Below are 15,096 nucleotides of genomic sequence, written 5' to 3'. Positions count from 1 at the left end.
CCCCAAAGTGGTTAAGCTTCAAAGCCCCTTTGGTCTGGCTCCTAAGGGTCCCAGGGTTGTGGCCGGAGTCAGCAGATCCACACACTGGCCTGTGGCTACTTAAGCGGGAGGCCTGCCGAGGAAGGAGGTCTGGGAGGCAGGAGTCAGGCCCCAGAGAGTCCTGAGAACAAGCCGACGATCGCCTGGGCCAGCCAGGCCTGGCTCAGGACAGTGGTCCATCCACCTTCCTCTGCGATGTTGAGGGGATGAATGAGAAGGGCCCTCCGTGGTCCTCTTGTACCAAAACACCGGGCACTGGACTCCCTGCCAGGAGTGAGGGAACTGGCGCCAAGGCCTCACGTGCTCCCTCGCAACGACTCTGAGAAGGAGTTTGCCAGGTGACGGGACTGACGCTTGGGGACGTCTAGGAACTTGTCTAAAGCCACACAGCCGGGAAGAGAGACACTCCAAAGGCACACGCGTCAAACCCTCCAGCCTGTGTCTCATCCACGTTCCTGTTAGCGTCATTCTGAAATGCAGGAGGCGCCGTCACTGGCCTCATCCCAAGCAGTCACAGGAGGGAGGGCGGGGCCTCCGGGAAAGCAGCCCTGCCACTGAGGAGGGTGATGGCTTCCCTCGCTCTTCACCCTCACAGCGCTGCCTTCCTCGTGGGGTAGGGATACAGGCTTTAACTCGATGATGTGATGGACGTCTGCCTGGGCGCGAGCTCTGAGAGCGCGGGGCTCATCTGCTTTAGCTCCCTGCCTGGCACCCCGCAGGCCCACACAGGTATCTGCTGAATAAATGAACTCCCAAGGCAGCTGGCTTCATTTCTGGTCCATTGTGGTTGCTACAAAGGGATGGTCTATCCCAGGGGTCCTCAAACTTTTTAAACAGGGGGCCAGTTCACTGTCCCTCAGACCATTGGAGGGCCGGACTATAGTTTAAAAAAAACTATGAACAAATTCCTATGCACACTGCACATATCTTATTTTGAAGTAAAAAAAAAAACACAAAAAAACGGCAAAAACACCCGCATGTGGCCCGCGGGCCGTAGTTTGAGGACGCGTGGTCTATACGGAGCCCTCCTGCAGCTCTAAGTGCACTTGGTGTTGCCCTGGACACGGTCACTCTCTCTGACCCAGGATCTCCCTGCCCAGACCTCGTCCCCCCGAAACCTTCCTCATCTACCATATACTGGGACCTGACTGTGCCCGCCCTGGGGGCTTTGTGCATAGTTTTCCATTGCCTTCCCAACAACGCTTTGTAGCACACAATCTTACTATCTTCAGGACACAGCCGAGGAAACCGAGGATCTAAGAGTGAGTCATCTCAGCCAAAGTCACTTAGCCCGTTGGGATGAGCCAGGGTGCAAGCCCAGACCTTAGCTTCCTCCATCGGTAAAATGCGAACAATAAACGGCCCTCCACAGTTTACAGGACAGCGGTGCTGGAGCGAGCCCTTTGGGACTGAAGCAGGCACCGTGTCTTTCCACGGCCACCTTCTCAGCAGTAGGACAGCCTGCTGCTCTCTGGTTCCTTGGAATCAGCTCCGTGAGTGGGACTTCTCCACAGTCGCCGTGGTGCCAGGAGAGCTGGTCCCGATGGGGACCCTGGCTGGGAAGTTGGCTGGTGGGCCCATGACGTTAAGAGGAGTTTGTGGGGCTGCTATTCACCGAGCCTCCTCTGCCTTCTGCACTGCACGGAGCACCTCCCATGTGGTCACCTTTCATCTCTGCGCCGCATTGTACGGACGAGACAACCAAGGCCCAGCACGGTTCCTGAGTTTGCCCAAGGTCACACAGCTCCAGGTAAAGCCCCTCACCTGTTGTACTTGAAGCCCGTGCTGTGTCCTGCTGGCAATGCTGACCACTCCCTGAGCACCTACGACGTGCTAAGGACAGCCTCTCCATCACCCTGTAAGATGGGTCCTATCATGGCTATTTTCACTCAAGGAAACTGAGGCTCAGAGATGTAAGGCAGCTTGCCCAAGTTCAGGTGGATTGAACATTGAACCTGATTCCCAAACCTGGGCCCTTGACGGCTCTGCAGCACCAACAACCTCTGGAAAGATGGCCCCGGTGGGAGTTGTGGGGGGCACTTACCTCCTTGATGAAATTCATGAAGCGGCCGCCGAAGCGCCACGCCTTGTGCCGGTGGCACTGCAGGGAATTCACGGTCATCTGGGGTGCCCGCTGGTAGCACACGGACACGATGTGCACGGCGTCATACAGCAAGGCGGCGTCGGTCTGGAGGGAGGGCGCAGGGCCTGCCTGAGAACAGCTTCCGAGTGCTCTGCTCCCCCTGCCTTATCCCCTCCCCCGCCCCCCCCCCCCCCAGGCACACGGGGTCCTGGCGAGAGGCCAGGCTTGGGTGATCCTGCTGCTCTGCAGACACCTGATATCCTTGCAGCTCAGGCCTTTGAGCAGTCCCTCTGCCCCATCCCCATGCCCTGCTTCTGTCTTGGCTCCCACACCATCTCCTTCCCGCCTCCCCAGCCTCTGCTGGTCACCCCAAGATCCACTGGGCTATTCCAGCTCTCTGTAACCAGCTGTTGACATGTCTGTGCTGCCAACCTTGGGATGGACTATGTCTGACCCCCTTGTGTCTGACTCCCTTGTGTCCTGCTGACCTAAGAAGGGGGTTGGTAGGAGGGAAGTAAGAAACAGGGAAGGAGGAGAAGTGGAAGGAGGGATGGGAGGGATAGGAGGGAGGAAGGTAGGGAAGGAGGGAGAAAGGCGAAGGGAAAGGGGAGCCCTGGCCTGGCCCCCCCTGCTGCCGTACCATCATCACGCCGTCCAGCAGCCCGGACTCGGCCCGGGGGGCTGCCTGTAGCCGCTCCATGGACCACTTCTCCACGATGGCCGAGACGTGGGGGTTGTCCACATTGAGGATCCGGAACCCTGTCAGATTCACCCCCGAGTAGCGGTAGGGCTCCAGGTCTAGCGCATAAAGATCCTGACAGAGAGAGGTTCGTGGAAATAAAGGTGTGTCCACTGTAAGCTCCAGCCCACTGCCCACGCTCCCTGCTGTCCCCCAGAGCAGAGCCCTCGCTGCAGCCCCCTGCAGCTCTGACCATTTCTTCATCTGCCTCCTTTATAGGCCCAGGTGCAGCAGTTCATGCCCAATGCCCGGCCTCCAACAGTAGCTGGATGGTCATTTCGTGCTGCTGGGTCTAGGCATCTCCACGTTACCCTGAGTGAGGCTGAAGGAAGGATTTTATTCCCTAAAGGAGAGTATTTTTAAAAGACTTCTGCCAGGGACTCAGAGTACAGCTGCCCTTGGCCTCTTCTCTCCCCTGGCCCCCCACACCACAGGCTCCATCCTCACCCCTGCCTCCTGGGAGCAGTGACGGTGGCCAGCCTTTCTGTCTGGGGGCCAGGTCATGTCCAGGCTGGTGCGTGGGCAGGCCCTTGCCTAAGGGCCAGGGAAACAGGCCTGAATGCATGGGGGGGGGCCCAGCTCCAGCACCCCCCTGCAGCTCCGGGGAAGGGGGTGCAGACACAGAGGGAGAAGTCGGGTGCTTAGCTGAAAAGAGGTGGTGTTTGGGGGGTGGTAGCATGAGGAGCAGAGCAGAACTCTGTCCTCAGAGCAGACACTTACCCCAAACCTGGAAATAAGGCAGGAGAGCAGCATGGAAACATGGGTTACCTGCCCACCTGGGATTGTGCGATTCTCCCTGAGACCACACCTGGGGTTGCCTTCACTCTCAGCTACTGGGTCAAGGCCCAGACTCTGGGTTCACTTGTAGACTTTTGTCCATAAAAAGGATAATCGCCATGGTTGTGGTTTTATGTCCCCGCAGGACGTTAATCCGTTTTGTATCTGACCTAGCAGCCTTATTCTATGCTTTTTCTCATCAAGTACCTAAGCACTAGCCCCTCACTTGCTCTTTGAGCCAACACTGCCATCCTGCGATCCTCCTGCTGCCCTTGTTAATGATTGCATCTTTGCCACATGTTTCCTTCTATAATGTTTTTAACTGTTTGGAAAAATAGACTTTGACACTCGAGGTTGGTCCCATCCCACTGGTGGGGAAACTGAGTCTAAAGGTCATTGTCTGAGCTCCTCCTCATCTACTGTCTGTTCTTCCCCCCACTCTCCCCTCGCCGTCCTCGCTCGTGGGTCCTCAGGCTTAGTCGCTCCATCCCATGCTTGGAGGGTGGCCGGGACCCTGGCTATGCCTCTCCGTGGTACAGACATCGGGGGGAGCACCCAGCCCCACCACGGTCCCAGCTCTGGTTAAGGGGATGATGGCTCAGGGAAAGATGATGAGTGATACAACCTGGAGCCACGGAGCAGCTCTCACCCTGTGCTGGCTGCTTGTGGCCTCTGAGATCTTCCTAATCGATGCTAAACTCATTCTGTTCTTCCCCAACCCCCCAAATGGCCTCTTTCTGGAAGGCATTGTGTTAATTTCCTCTTGGAAGGTTAGGGAGTAGGGGAGAGGCTTAGACAGTGTAGTTCCAGCCTTGCCCAAACAAATACGGCCCTGATTCTAGACCAGGATGGGAGCTGGGGAAGGAGCTGGGTGGGAGCAGGATGCAGGGTGTTGAGCAAATGGGAGATGGCTACTGAACTGACCAAAGGGTGTCTATATGGCCTTAATATCGGTGGAAGTGGAGGGTGCTCACTATGCTCAATCCTGCACTGGAGTATATAATCAAATCTTTTAAAAAATATTAAAAAAATATTTTTATTGATTTCAGAAAGGAAGGGAGAGGGAGAGAGAGAGAGAGAACCATCAATGATGAGAATCATCGATTGGCTGCCTCCTGCATGCCCCACACTGGGGATCAAGCTGGCAACTTGGGCATGTGCCCTGACTGGGAATCGAACCGTGACCTCCTGATTAATAGATCGACACTCAACCACTGAGCCACGCTGGCCAGGCTGTCATTGGATCTTCACAGTCACCTGTGAAGTGGGAACTCAATAGTATTCCCTCTATTCCATGAGGAAACAAGGCCAGAGGGGTGAGGGGAGCGGCCTACGGTCATAAAGCCATGAAGGCGAACAGAATGTGTACCCAGGCCTGTTCCAGCGGTGGGATGGAGCTGGCTCACCCTGGCTGTGAGAGCGGATTGCTAGCACTTCTCCCCGGCTCTGTGTTCAGTGGCATCACACTGGAAGCTTCCTATTGGCCTCCCTGCCTGCTCCTCTACACACGTATGGTCAGGCGGGTCAGGGTGCTTCTGCTCTTCTCCCGGGGCCTCTGGATGTCACCCCCCTGAAAACAACTGTCTATGCTTGTGTCTGTCTCCCCTGTGAGCCCTTGAGCCAAATACGCTCATCAACCGAAGTAGAAGTAAGGTTCAGCACGGGTAGCGCTCTGGGGCACCAACCATCACTGGGAAGAGCCCGAGTGGAGAGACTAGTGCTTCCCATCCTCCTCTTGGGGGGAGCCCCTCTGGGGCTGAACGTTAGGCATGGTTTAGTAAATCCCGGGGGTGGAGGATGAGACCCTCAAGGGGCTTGCTTCAGAAACAAGAGGTCTTACCTAAACCACTTTCAAAGCAAGTGGGTCAGGGAAGATGGAAGGATTTTGTTTTGCAAGGGGTGTCTGCAAGTCTGGGGCTAGAGCTGACCTGCTGGGGCCACGGAAGAGAAGCTGAGCTCTTTCCCCAGGGGGCGCCCTCCTCGCTCTGTCCCTGCACAGGTTCAGCCTCTTCTCCAATGCAGTGTGGACCTGACACTAAGGCCTGAACGATGCCAGATGCCAGAGCACTAGCCTGCCTGGGGCCTCTGTGACTGGTCCTCCCTCCTCTAGGACCAGATGACAACTGGACCCCCTGGAAAGGGTACATCTCTGGCTTCGTGGCCGCTTCTGTGCTGGTGACAACAGCCCTTCCGGTCTCCAGCTGCAGCCTTCGTCCCGTTGACGCTTACACAGAGGCTGGGAGGGGGCGCGAGGGGGCGGCAGTGCTGGGGTCACCTTCCTCCTGTCCCCTCAAGCCTGGGTTTAGCTGCAAAGTGCTGCGGGGCTTGTGGCACCAAATGCGCCATCCCTGTGACATGAGGGCAGCGGCAACAGGACACGGGTAAAGAGGCCTCTTTGGCCAGCTCCAATGTTTGGATCCAAACCGCCCCAGGCTGAGACCCCAAATGCTGTACACAGCGAACCGTGTGCAACCTTGCTGCTTGGCAAAAAGTTGCTGTTCTCCGTGCCAAATGTTGACACACTGAATTCAGTATCGACGAGGGACCTTTTAGAAACATTCAGCATAACATAATAGGCTAATTCATTAGCACCCCATGGGTCTGACTGGGTGGAAGCTGAAGCTCGGAAAACATCGCCTTAAGGAATGACAGATGAAAATATCTTCCCCGTGATATAACTGTTATTGCAGGGAAGTGGCATTAATTGTGATTGCTTATCTATTAATTTATTATAATTCTTTCTTCACCTCCAGGCTTTTACCTACACATGCCATGTACCAGGGGCTCAGCTGGGGCTGGTGAACGTGGGGTTATCTGGGAAAGGCTCAAAGCTGGCTGGGACAGATAATGGCAGCTGGGGTAATTAAACTGTCTTCCGCGGGGGAGAAGCAAGTTGGGAGGATTTTTGAGAGACGAAGAGTTGGTGACATGGCTTTCCTAACGGGAAGGAGATAAATGCCAAGTGGCACTGCCTTTCCGGTACAGCTACAGCTGACCGCTGGGCGGAGGCGGAATCACCAGGGCAATACGTAAACCAACAGGGCTGGAAGGAGGGTGCTGGTGCTGGAGCTGGAAGCAGGACATGGGCAGCAGGAGGGGACCCAGGGGACACAGCCGATGCCCTGGCATGTGGGGGGCTGCTGGGAGACACCCTGGTAGCTCCCCTCTCCCCTACATACTCCACTGCAGAACTATCTGCATGGCGGCAGCTGTGCTTCCCTGGAGGGGTCTGTTCTCCTGGACTCTCAGAGAGGCGTGGGGAGGAGGGGCAGTGGGCTGGAACAGCCATGAGCTAGACCGGAAGTCCGGAGCCCAGGCCTCTATCACTGATTTGCTGTGAGATTCTGGGCAGATCACTCAACCTCTCTGGTCCCAGGTTTTCCCATCAATGATCAGGGAGCACAAACTCTGCTCTGTGAAGAGGAAATCAGTGATGTGGAGAAAGGGCTCTGGAACCGGTGAAGTGTGGGTGCTGCTGGGATTTGTGGAGGCGCCGTTACCCCTATTAGTGTCAATCACCAGGCCTGGACCATCACAGCCAGCTACGTGGAATCGGAGCCGGGCAGAGGCCGGGGAACATTCCTGCAGGCTCTCAGCTGCACAGGCTTCAGCAGAGCGCATGGAGCCGGGCACTCCCTGCTGGGAACAATCCTTGCTGCGCCCCTTTCTCGCTGAGCGACCTCTCTGAGCCTCAGTTTCTATGTTTCTGTAAAACTGGGGGAGCCAGGCCTCCCTTGAAGAGTTGGATTTGGATGAGATGAAGTATGCTGAGTACACAGAAAACACAAGCAGGAGTTTACTTAATTAATTGATTTAACTCATACAGGAGACTAAATGCCAAGCACGTTTCTAAGTGCTTTACTGATGTCAACATATTTAATGCTCAGCATAGCCATCCTCTGGGTAGTACTGCTATTGCGTACTTTTATAGCAGGGGAAACGAGGCACAGAGAGGCGAAATGAAAGAACCTCAATTATACCTCAGGACCAGAGTCCAGGTCTCAACTGCTGTTGTGATGGAGATATTGATAATTTCACTGATTACTTGCTACTTGGTATTGTGGTCATTCATTCAGATATTCGTGAGCACCTACTATGTACCAGGTACTATTTGGGCACTAGACATATAGAGATGAATGGGGCACGGAATCCAGGGACTAGGGTCTCAGTCACCAGCTTGGGGGATCCCTTTCTCCTTACACCACCCTGGCAGGTCCCCAGGTCTGAGCTTTGGATCAGGAGAAGGAGCAGGGTGGCTCCAGACCTCTGCCATAGGTATGGGGTGCAGTGGGTGGGGGGTGGAGAGAGGGTGACAAGCAGGGGTGTGCTGGTAAATGCTTAATAACCAGCTCTCAGGGGAGAGGGGGTAAAAAAACCCCCTTATTTGTAGCTTTTGCCAACTTCCGTAGTATGAATGTTCCCACAGTGGCCAATTTCAAGCCGTCTATGTGATATTACTAAGCGTGGAGTTGGGAAGAGAGGAACACAGCCGGCTCTCACAATCAGCCAGAGCGAGCCAGCTCCAGCACTCCACTGAGGAGGTACTCTGCCCCTTAGCCTTTGCCTACGCCGTTCCCTCTCTGTGGCATACCCTTCCTGCTTTTCCTTGGTAAACTCCCACTGATCCTTCGAGGCCAAGTTCTAGTATCTCCTTTCCAATAAAGCCTGCGTCACATTTTCCACCTCCACTAGGCCCTCAGCATCTGGCATCTCTTTCCACTGTGCCCCACGGACATCTGCCCAGGCCTGTGATGGCACAAGCTTGCTCTATGAGCTGGACATAGAGACACAGACTGGACAGGATGGGAGCTCCTTGAGGGCAGGGCCTCAGTGCCAGTCATCTAGAGGTACTCAGCTGAGCACAGGGTGGGTGCTGGATGGATGAAGGAGCGCAGTCGGAGGCCGGCAGGGCTGTGGCGGCGAGGCTGATGCAGACTGCGCGAGCTTGTTTCAGCAGCAGGGCGGTGAGCAGCGCTGTCCCTCACCCCAGACCTGGGCTGGGCGGGAGAGTCCATCCCAAGCCCGTAAGGTCAGAAGGCGTCTGGACCCAAGGCAGGGTGTCTGGGTGTTGGTGCCCCGTTGGCACAGGGATCTCTTTATTCTGCTGATCTCAGACCACAGCTAATTATCCTAATGGGTTTAAATGGCCCTAAATGTTCTCAGAGTTTGGACAGGACCCATCTGGAGCCCGCAGGTGGGCTGGCCTGGCTGACAGTGAGCGGGCAGACTCTGGCACGGTTGCTATAGGAATCCAAAGAGGCCATGCCTGTCATTTCGAGAGGCCTGAGACACGCGTGGGGAAGGGTGGGCTAGGAGCGAGGGTCAGCGTCATGAGAGCTAGTATTCCTCTAGCTCTTCCATGCCCGGCACTGCTCTCGGCATTTACTTTATTAACTCACTGGGTCCTCGCAGCCATCCTAGGAGGCAGAAGCCATTACTATGCCCATTTTTCAGAGGAAGAAACTGAGGCAGGGAGGTTAAATGACTTCCCCAAAGTCTCACGGCCAGTAAGCAGAGGGGCTTCTGTCCACGCTGGCAGGTTCTAGAGCGCCTGCCCCCCTTCGTCACACGTAATGTCACTTCTCCACGTGGGCGGGCCGCTGAGACATCTTTGTGCCCTCACCTGGGGCCACACCTCAGCCCCAGGAAGGCAGCTCCAGCCTGTTCCTCCTCTAGCTGCGCTGGCTGACCTGGTTCCGAGGGAGCCCCACCCCGACCCACGCCGGGGCCCAGAGGTACGTTACCAGAGTGGTGAATATGAAGTGGTAGTACTCGGTCATCATGCCCATGGCCATGGCCTGCGGGGAAGCAGAGCGTCAGCACCTGCAGGGAACACCCGAGCAGCCCCTCCCCGGCCCCTACCTCCCCACCCCCGCAGGGAGGAATGGGCAGGGGACAGATTGGCTGTGGACTGGGGGAGGCTGGCCACCGGAGTGATATTCTCTGAGACCCCTCCACGCCGTAGGCAGACTGGCTGGCAGACAGCGGTGGATTTCACCCAGGCGTGAGCGGCAAAGTCGCCCGGGACAGATGAAAATAAAATGCACGCTCTCAGGCCACTCTCTCCAAAGATTCCAAATCCCGAGGGGGGCGGGAGGGGGGCGCCTGGCGGTCCATCTTGTGGGAAGCGTCTCTGGGCCTGCCACACAAGCCAAGATGCCTTTTCAAGTGCCCTGACTGCCCTCGGCTGAGGCCAGCATCACAACTCCGGAGAGAGGTGTCCAGGTGCCCAGCCCTCCTCACCCCTCCCCTCCCGAGCCCCGGAGGAGGGCCTGTCCTCCGCCTCCGCCTCCCAGGAAGGGCTGACCACAGAGCAGGCCACGTGGCTTGGTGGAATGACTCCACGCCACCGTGAAGTCCCAGTATATACATTGCGTGTGTCGTATGAGAAGCCTGTAATCTGTAATACTAATGATCGCAATGCATTTTCTATGGAGCGCTTCAGGATGCTGGCCCGCAAAGAGCTCTGAGCGAAAACCGTCCCTGGTCAAGTCCACTCAGAAACTGCCGCACGCTCTCGCCCCCTCCTAGGGATTTACAACCCACACGCGCAGGTGGAAGGCTCAGGGAAGTCCTCAGTAGGCATCACGCTTATCTTTGTTGAGCTCGGTGTTCAGCGGAGCCCAGAATCTTCATTTTAAATTACAGACGTTTTCAAGCCGGACCGACCTGGGAGTGAGTTCTGACATTCAGGCTGGGTGACCGAGGGCCCACGGCCTTCCCGGGAGCCTCAGTTTCCTCACCTGTGGACTGGGCACAATAACCGACCCCACTTCCCAGGGTGACGGTACACGAGGAGCTACATGTACTGGCTCAGAGTGACTCTGTGGTAAACCAAAGTCACCACTGTCCTTCTTACTGTTGCACACGCCGGGAGGAGAAGGGATGCCCTGGGCACAGATGGCTGAGAGAGTGGGGGTTATGGGGTTACTGGGGAGTGGTGTCTCCTGGACGGCGACTTTAAAGATGCCCCCACCAGTGCTGACCATGAGAGGGCACCAGGATGAGCCCTTCCCTTCCTCACCTCCCTGAATCCTCCACGACCGAGTGAGGCAGGGACCACTCACTCCACCCACAGAGGAGGGGATGACCAGGCCGCCTGCTCTGGGCAGGAGAAGGATTCAGACTCTCCAATGAGCTTCTTCATCACCAGGTGAAGAGGCTGGTATGGGGCCTCCTCAGGGGAAGGCAGAGGCGGCCATTCGCTTGAGCACCCCTTGTGGGCCCAACGGAAGGGTGGCACGCAGGCCCCCAGCCCAGTCCTTGAGCCACTCCCCGGCCCTGCTCAGCACCTCTGCCCTCCGTGTCCCCTCCCTCCCACCTGCCTGTCGAGGTGTCATGTGTCAGGACCCCCAGAATATGTCCTGCAATCACCAGGGGTGCTTCCTGGGACCACATCATTGCCCTTTCCACAAAGCACTGGCTCCAATCAGAGTGTTTGGTTTCTCTGGGGCACCCTCAGAGGGGTTGTGGCCATTTGTGTTTCTTTCTTTGGAGGTTTGGCAGAGCTTGGCTCTCGTTCCCAGCATGCCACACCGGGCTGTGTCCAGCGCCAGGGGCCCATCCAGGACTGGGAGCCAATCTCCTCCCCCGCCGTCGCTGCAGAGCTGAGCAGATGGTTGGAGGAACCTCGATAAACCTAGTTATGGGAGAGCAACACCAACGCCGCGGGCTGTGGGGATCAGTCTCGGGAAGAGGCAGTGAGGCGCTCTGGGGGCTGTTCCCGAGACCCCCAGGTCTCGGTGCTTCCTGAAGGGTTCTGTCCTGGGAGGCTTCAGGCCCCTCTCGGCAGCCCGGGCCTCCCACCTGCACAGAGGTGGCACAGAAAGCAGCATTTACTCCGCACCCTTCATGTGCCAAGCCTGTGGCTGCTCATCCATCGTCACAGTCCATCCTCACACCAAGTCGGACGTAAAGACCACTGTGTCCATTTTGCTGCTGGTGAAACAGAAGCTCAGAGAGGCCCGTACAGCCAGCAAGAGGCCGACTGGGGGTCAAACTGAGATCTGGCTGATATCACGCCTGTATTTGGGGAAGGAGTGTTGGGGAAAGGGGGTAGGCAGATCCCAAGCAGCCATCCCCTGGCCAGCGCTCACGCACCTGCTTGAGGATCTGGGCAGCCATGGTGTGGCTGCAGTCGAAGATGATGCGGAATTCCCGGCCTCGCTTCATCTCCTTGAGCAGCGGGCGTGAGTCGTCAGAGTCCAGGGGCAGCTGGCGGATCTTCAGGCGGATGTTGTATCTCGAAGGGGCCATGATGAGCTCCTGCAGTCGGATGAGCCCTGAGAGACCACGGGGCACAAAAGACATGTGTACACACATGCATACACAGCAACAGGCATCTGCAGGCTCACGTTCATATACATGCCTGTGGCCACAGGTCTGCAGACAGGGACTCGTGGCCCCCAGAGATATGTGCATGAGCATGTTCATAGCCATACACGTCCAGACACAGGAACTAGCACCTCAGACTAGAGATGTGCACTCAACTGTACACACCTGCACATGTACACAGATGTGTGTACACATATGAACATAAGTTTACATGCATGTCGATACAGACAGGGCATATGTTTGGGCTGATAATATATGTGTATATATGTATATAAACGTGTGTGCACACAGATACATATACACACATGTGGATTCAAAAGTAGGCATGGACAGCAGATTCTCACTGACCACGCCCACCTGCTCCTTTCCAACCCAGAATAGATGTAGAGACTGATGGAACCTGAACCAGACACCATACCCTCTTCATCCCCTGCCCCCTGCAACATGGTGAGGCACGGGGCATAGTTCTCTTAACCACACTTAGCAACCTGTTCCAGGATGCAGGCACAGTGGCAGCTCCACACTCAACTGTACCAACAGTTGGACTGGGTAGGTTCAGATGGTGTCTGTGTCCAGTCCCCACCCCCACCCCTCCCCCCAAGGGCAGACTCCTCAGTAAACCTAACCCACCTTCCAAGCTCAATGCATCCACCTCCTCCATGAAGCCTACCCCTACTGTTCTGTCCAGACAAGATCTCCCATCCCCCAACTCAGGGGCCTCTCCCTCAGCACTAGCCTCCTCTGGACTCATCTCATCCCCCTGATCCTGCCCCAAACTCTTTAACATGAGGGGCTGTAGGGACCCAGCCCAGGGCCTGGCACTTAATGGTATGCAACACAAATTTCCATTAGATTGACTTACTATTTTTCTCTCCCCACACTGAAAAATCCATCCTCCACCTTAGCATTTTGCAAAACCACTTAATCTGGGGACTTCCAGGGAAAACTAAATGTCACTTCCTAGAGACAAATGGCTTGCATAGGTCTAATTAAGTTCATTTCCGTCCCTATTTCAAGGTTCATTCCTGCTGATGTCTCTCCGCTTAGCCTGGAAGCAAGCCTGCTGGCTGCTCTATCTCCAACCCCAATGCAAGGAGGGGCGAAGCCAGCATCGGGCCAGGGGCCCAAGCAGGTCCTTACTCACCACCACCACCTGCTGGCCCCCTGCTCATACTCGGGGCTCGGGATGAGCCTAAGTCCTGGCTGCACTGTGCACTCAGTGTGCTCCACACCCCCAATGACAACACGCTGATTTCCCTTTGGGGAACAACCCCCTTCTCTCTCAGGCCATATGACCAGGAAGGACCCATCTCCAGCTTCCAAGGCTCAGCCTGTGGCCCCAGCCTGGCCAACCAGGCAGGAGTATGGGCTTAGAGAGGGTAGGTGCCCCCAGCTGGTCCTCAGTGACGTCCAGTGCCAGAGTAAATGGTGAGATGCGCCCCCTTTTCCATTCAACTCCAAATAAGGAGGACGTGAACCTGGGAGTCACCACATGGGACCCGAGAAGGATTCCAACAGGGCAGTCAGAGAGGCCAAACGGGGAGAAAATTAGGTTGATGATACCCATTCAAGCCTCTGGACCAACCAGTACCTGAAGCTAAATTTACTCAACTTCCAGTTACAACAACCTCCCCCCGCCCCCCCTTTTTTTTTTTTGCTTAAACTAGTTTGTGTTGGATTAAAGTTTGCAATCAACTGTTACAGTGTCTGCTATCTGGACAGAGTTTCCTATGGTCTCCACAGAACCCCCCTCTCCCCACCGCCCCACAGACAGCCCACTTCAGATGCCTTCCAACAGAGAGCCCCCGTTTCCAAAGCTATTTCGGGTACACACGCCTGGGTCTGTTCAGCCTCTCATTCCCGTTCTGAGGGCTGGAGTCAGGAAAGCGATCTGATTGGTGTCCTTCATGTCACTGCGCTGGGGAGGACAGAAATAGAACCCGGAGACCTAAGCCTCTCAAAGGGCTCCCAAACAAGCTTTGCCATGGCTGTGGGGTCAGGAGCCCAGCCCCCCGAAGGCCTCAGATCCAGGTGGCTGGGGTGGGAGAGGGCTCTGGGGTCCTGAGTGGCTGGATCCATGGGGATCAGGGCCTCCTCATACCAGACTTGATGGGGAAGATGGCGAGGATACCAGGGAACCTCAGCAGAGGAGGGAGGGGGGTCACAGCCTCCCACAAACACACACCCAGCCTCCCCTCCACCCAAGCGAATCTCAGAACCCCTTCGTTTGGCTGACTGATGCTGCCTACTCCCACCTGTTCCCCACAAGGCCCAGAGTGCACACTGTGCTCCCACGAGCTCGGTTTTCAGACTCACGCACAGCATCCGCAGGCACACGGGCTGTGGGGACCCAGGACAGGAGGGCGGGGATGGCCTGGGTGCTGGAGCAGAGCTCACCAGAGTCTTCCTGTCAAGCAGGTGCAATGCCCCGTGTAATAGTCGGTGACCCACATTCTCCAGCAGCAAGTGTCAGAGCTCCTTCCCATCAGTGTATTCCCGAAGGAGCCCAGAGGCTCGTCTCGGCCAACCCAACGGAAGACGAGGCTCTTTTGTTCGCCCGAGATGAGCTTTCCTTCCTGGCTGCTTCCCTAATCAATCTCTCTCAAAATATCTGCAGTGAATCATGTTGTTGGAATAAATATCTGCAGTGAATCATGTTGCTGGGATCATGTTTTTCACTTACAAAGCACTTCCGCATTCATTACCCGACTTACCCGTCTCCCTGTCCTAGAAAGCATGCAGATGAGGGGCTTCTGTCCCAATGTGGCAGGTAAAGAAACTGAGGCCCAGAGAGGTTAAGTGACCCTCTTAAGGTTTCACAGCATGCTAGCAATGGGGTCAAAACTAGAGATCCATCCTTTGGCTTCTAGACTCGTGGTCGGCAAACTCTGGCTTGCGAGCCACATGCGGCTCTTTGGCCCCTTGAGTGTGGCTCTTCCACAAAATACCACGGCCTGGGCGAGTCTATTTTGAAGAAGTGGCGTTAGAAGAAGTTTAAGTTTAAAAAATTTGGCTCTCAAAAGAAATTTCAATCGTTGTACTGTTGATATTTGGCTCTGTTGACTAATGAGTTTGCCGACCACTGTTCTAGACCAAGTTACCAGCACATAAACCCATCATAAGC

At 55.9% G+C, this 15,096-nt stretch overlaps 1 protein-coding gene across 1 annotated transcript in view; it reads right to left on the bottom strand.

Moving 5' to 3' along the window:
* The window catches only part of GRIK3 (glutamate ionotropic receptor kainate type subunit 3), a 207,064-nt gene that overhangs the window by 50,659 nt on the left and 141,309 nt on the right, over positions 1-15,096 (bottom strand). The window contains exons 4-7 of the mRNA XM_079777705.1: positions 11,739-11,920; positions 9,383-9,436; positions 2,763-2,936; positions 2,084-2,227 (exon numbers count right to left, since the gene is read on the bottom strand). Of these exons, the coding sequence (XP_079633831.1) occupies positions 2,084-2,227; positions 2,763-2,936; positions 9,383-9,436; positions 11,739-11,920 (554 nt within the window). The remainder of the gene's footprint in view (positions 1-2,083; positions 2,228-2,762; positions 2,937-9,382; positions 9,437-11,738; positions 11,921-15,096) is intronic.

Source organism: Cnephaeus nilssonii (assembly GCF_951640355.1).
Source record: "Cnephaeus nilssonii genome assembly, chromosome: 7".
NCBI lineage: Eukaryota > Metazoa > Chordata > Mammalia > Chiroptera > Vespertilionidae > Cnephaeus > Cnephaeus nilssonii.
Note: the sequence above shows the minus strand (reverse complement) of the source record. Positions and strands in the feature narration are given on the sequence as shown.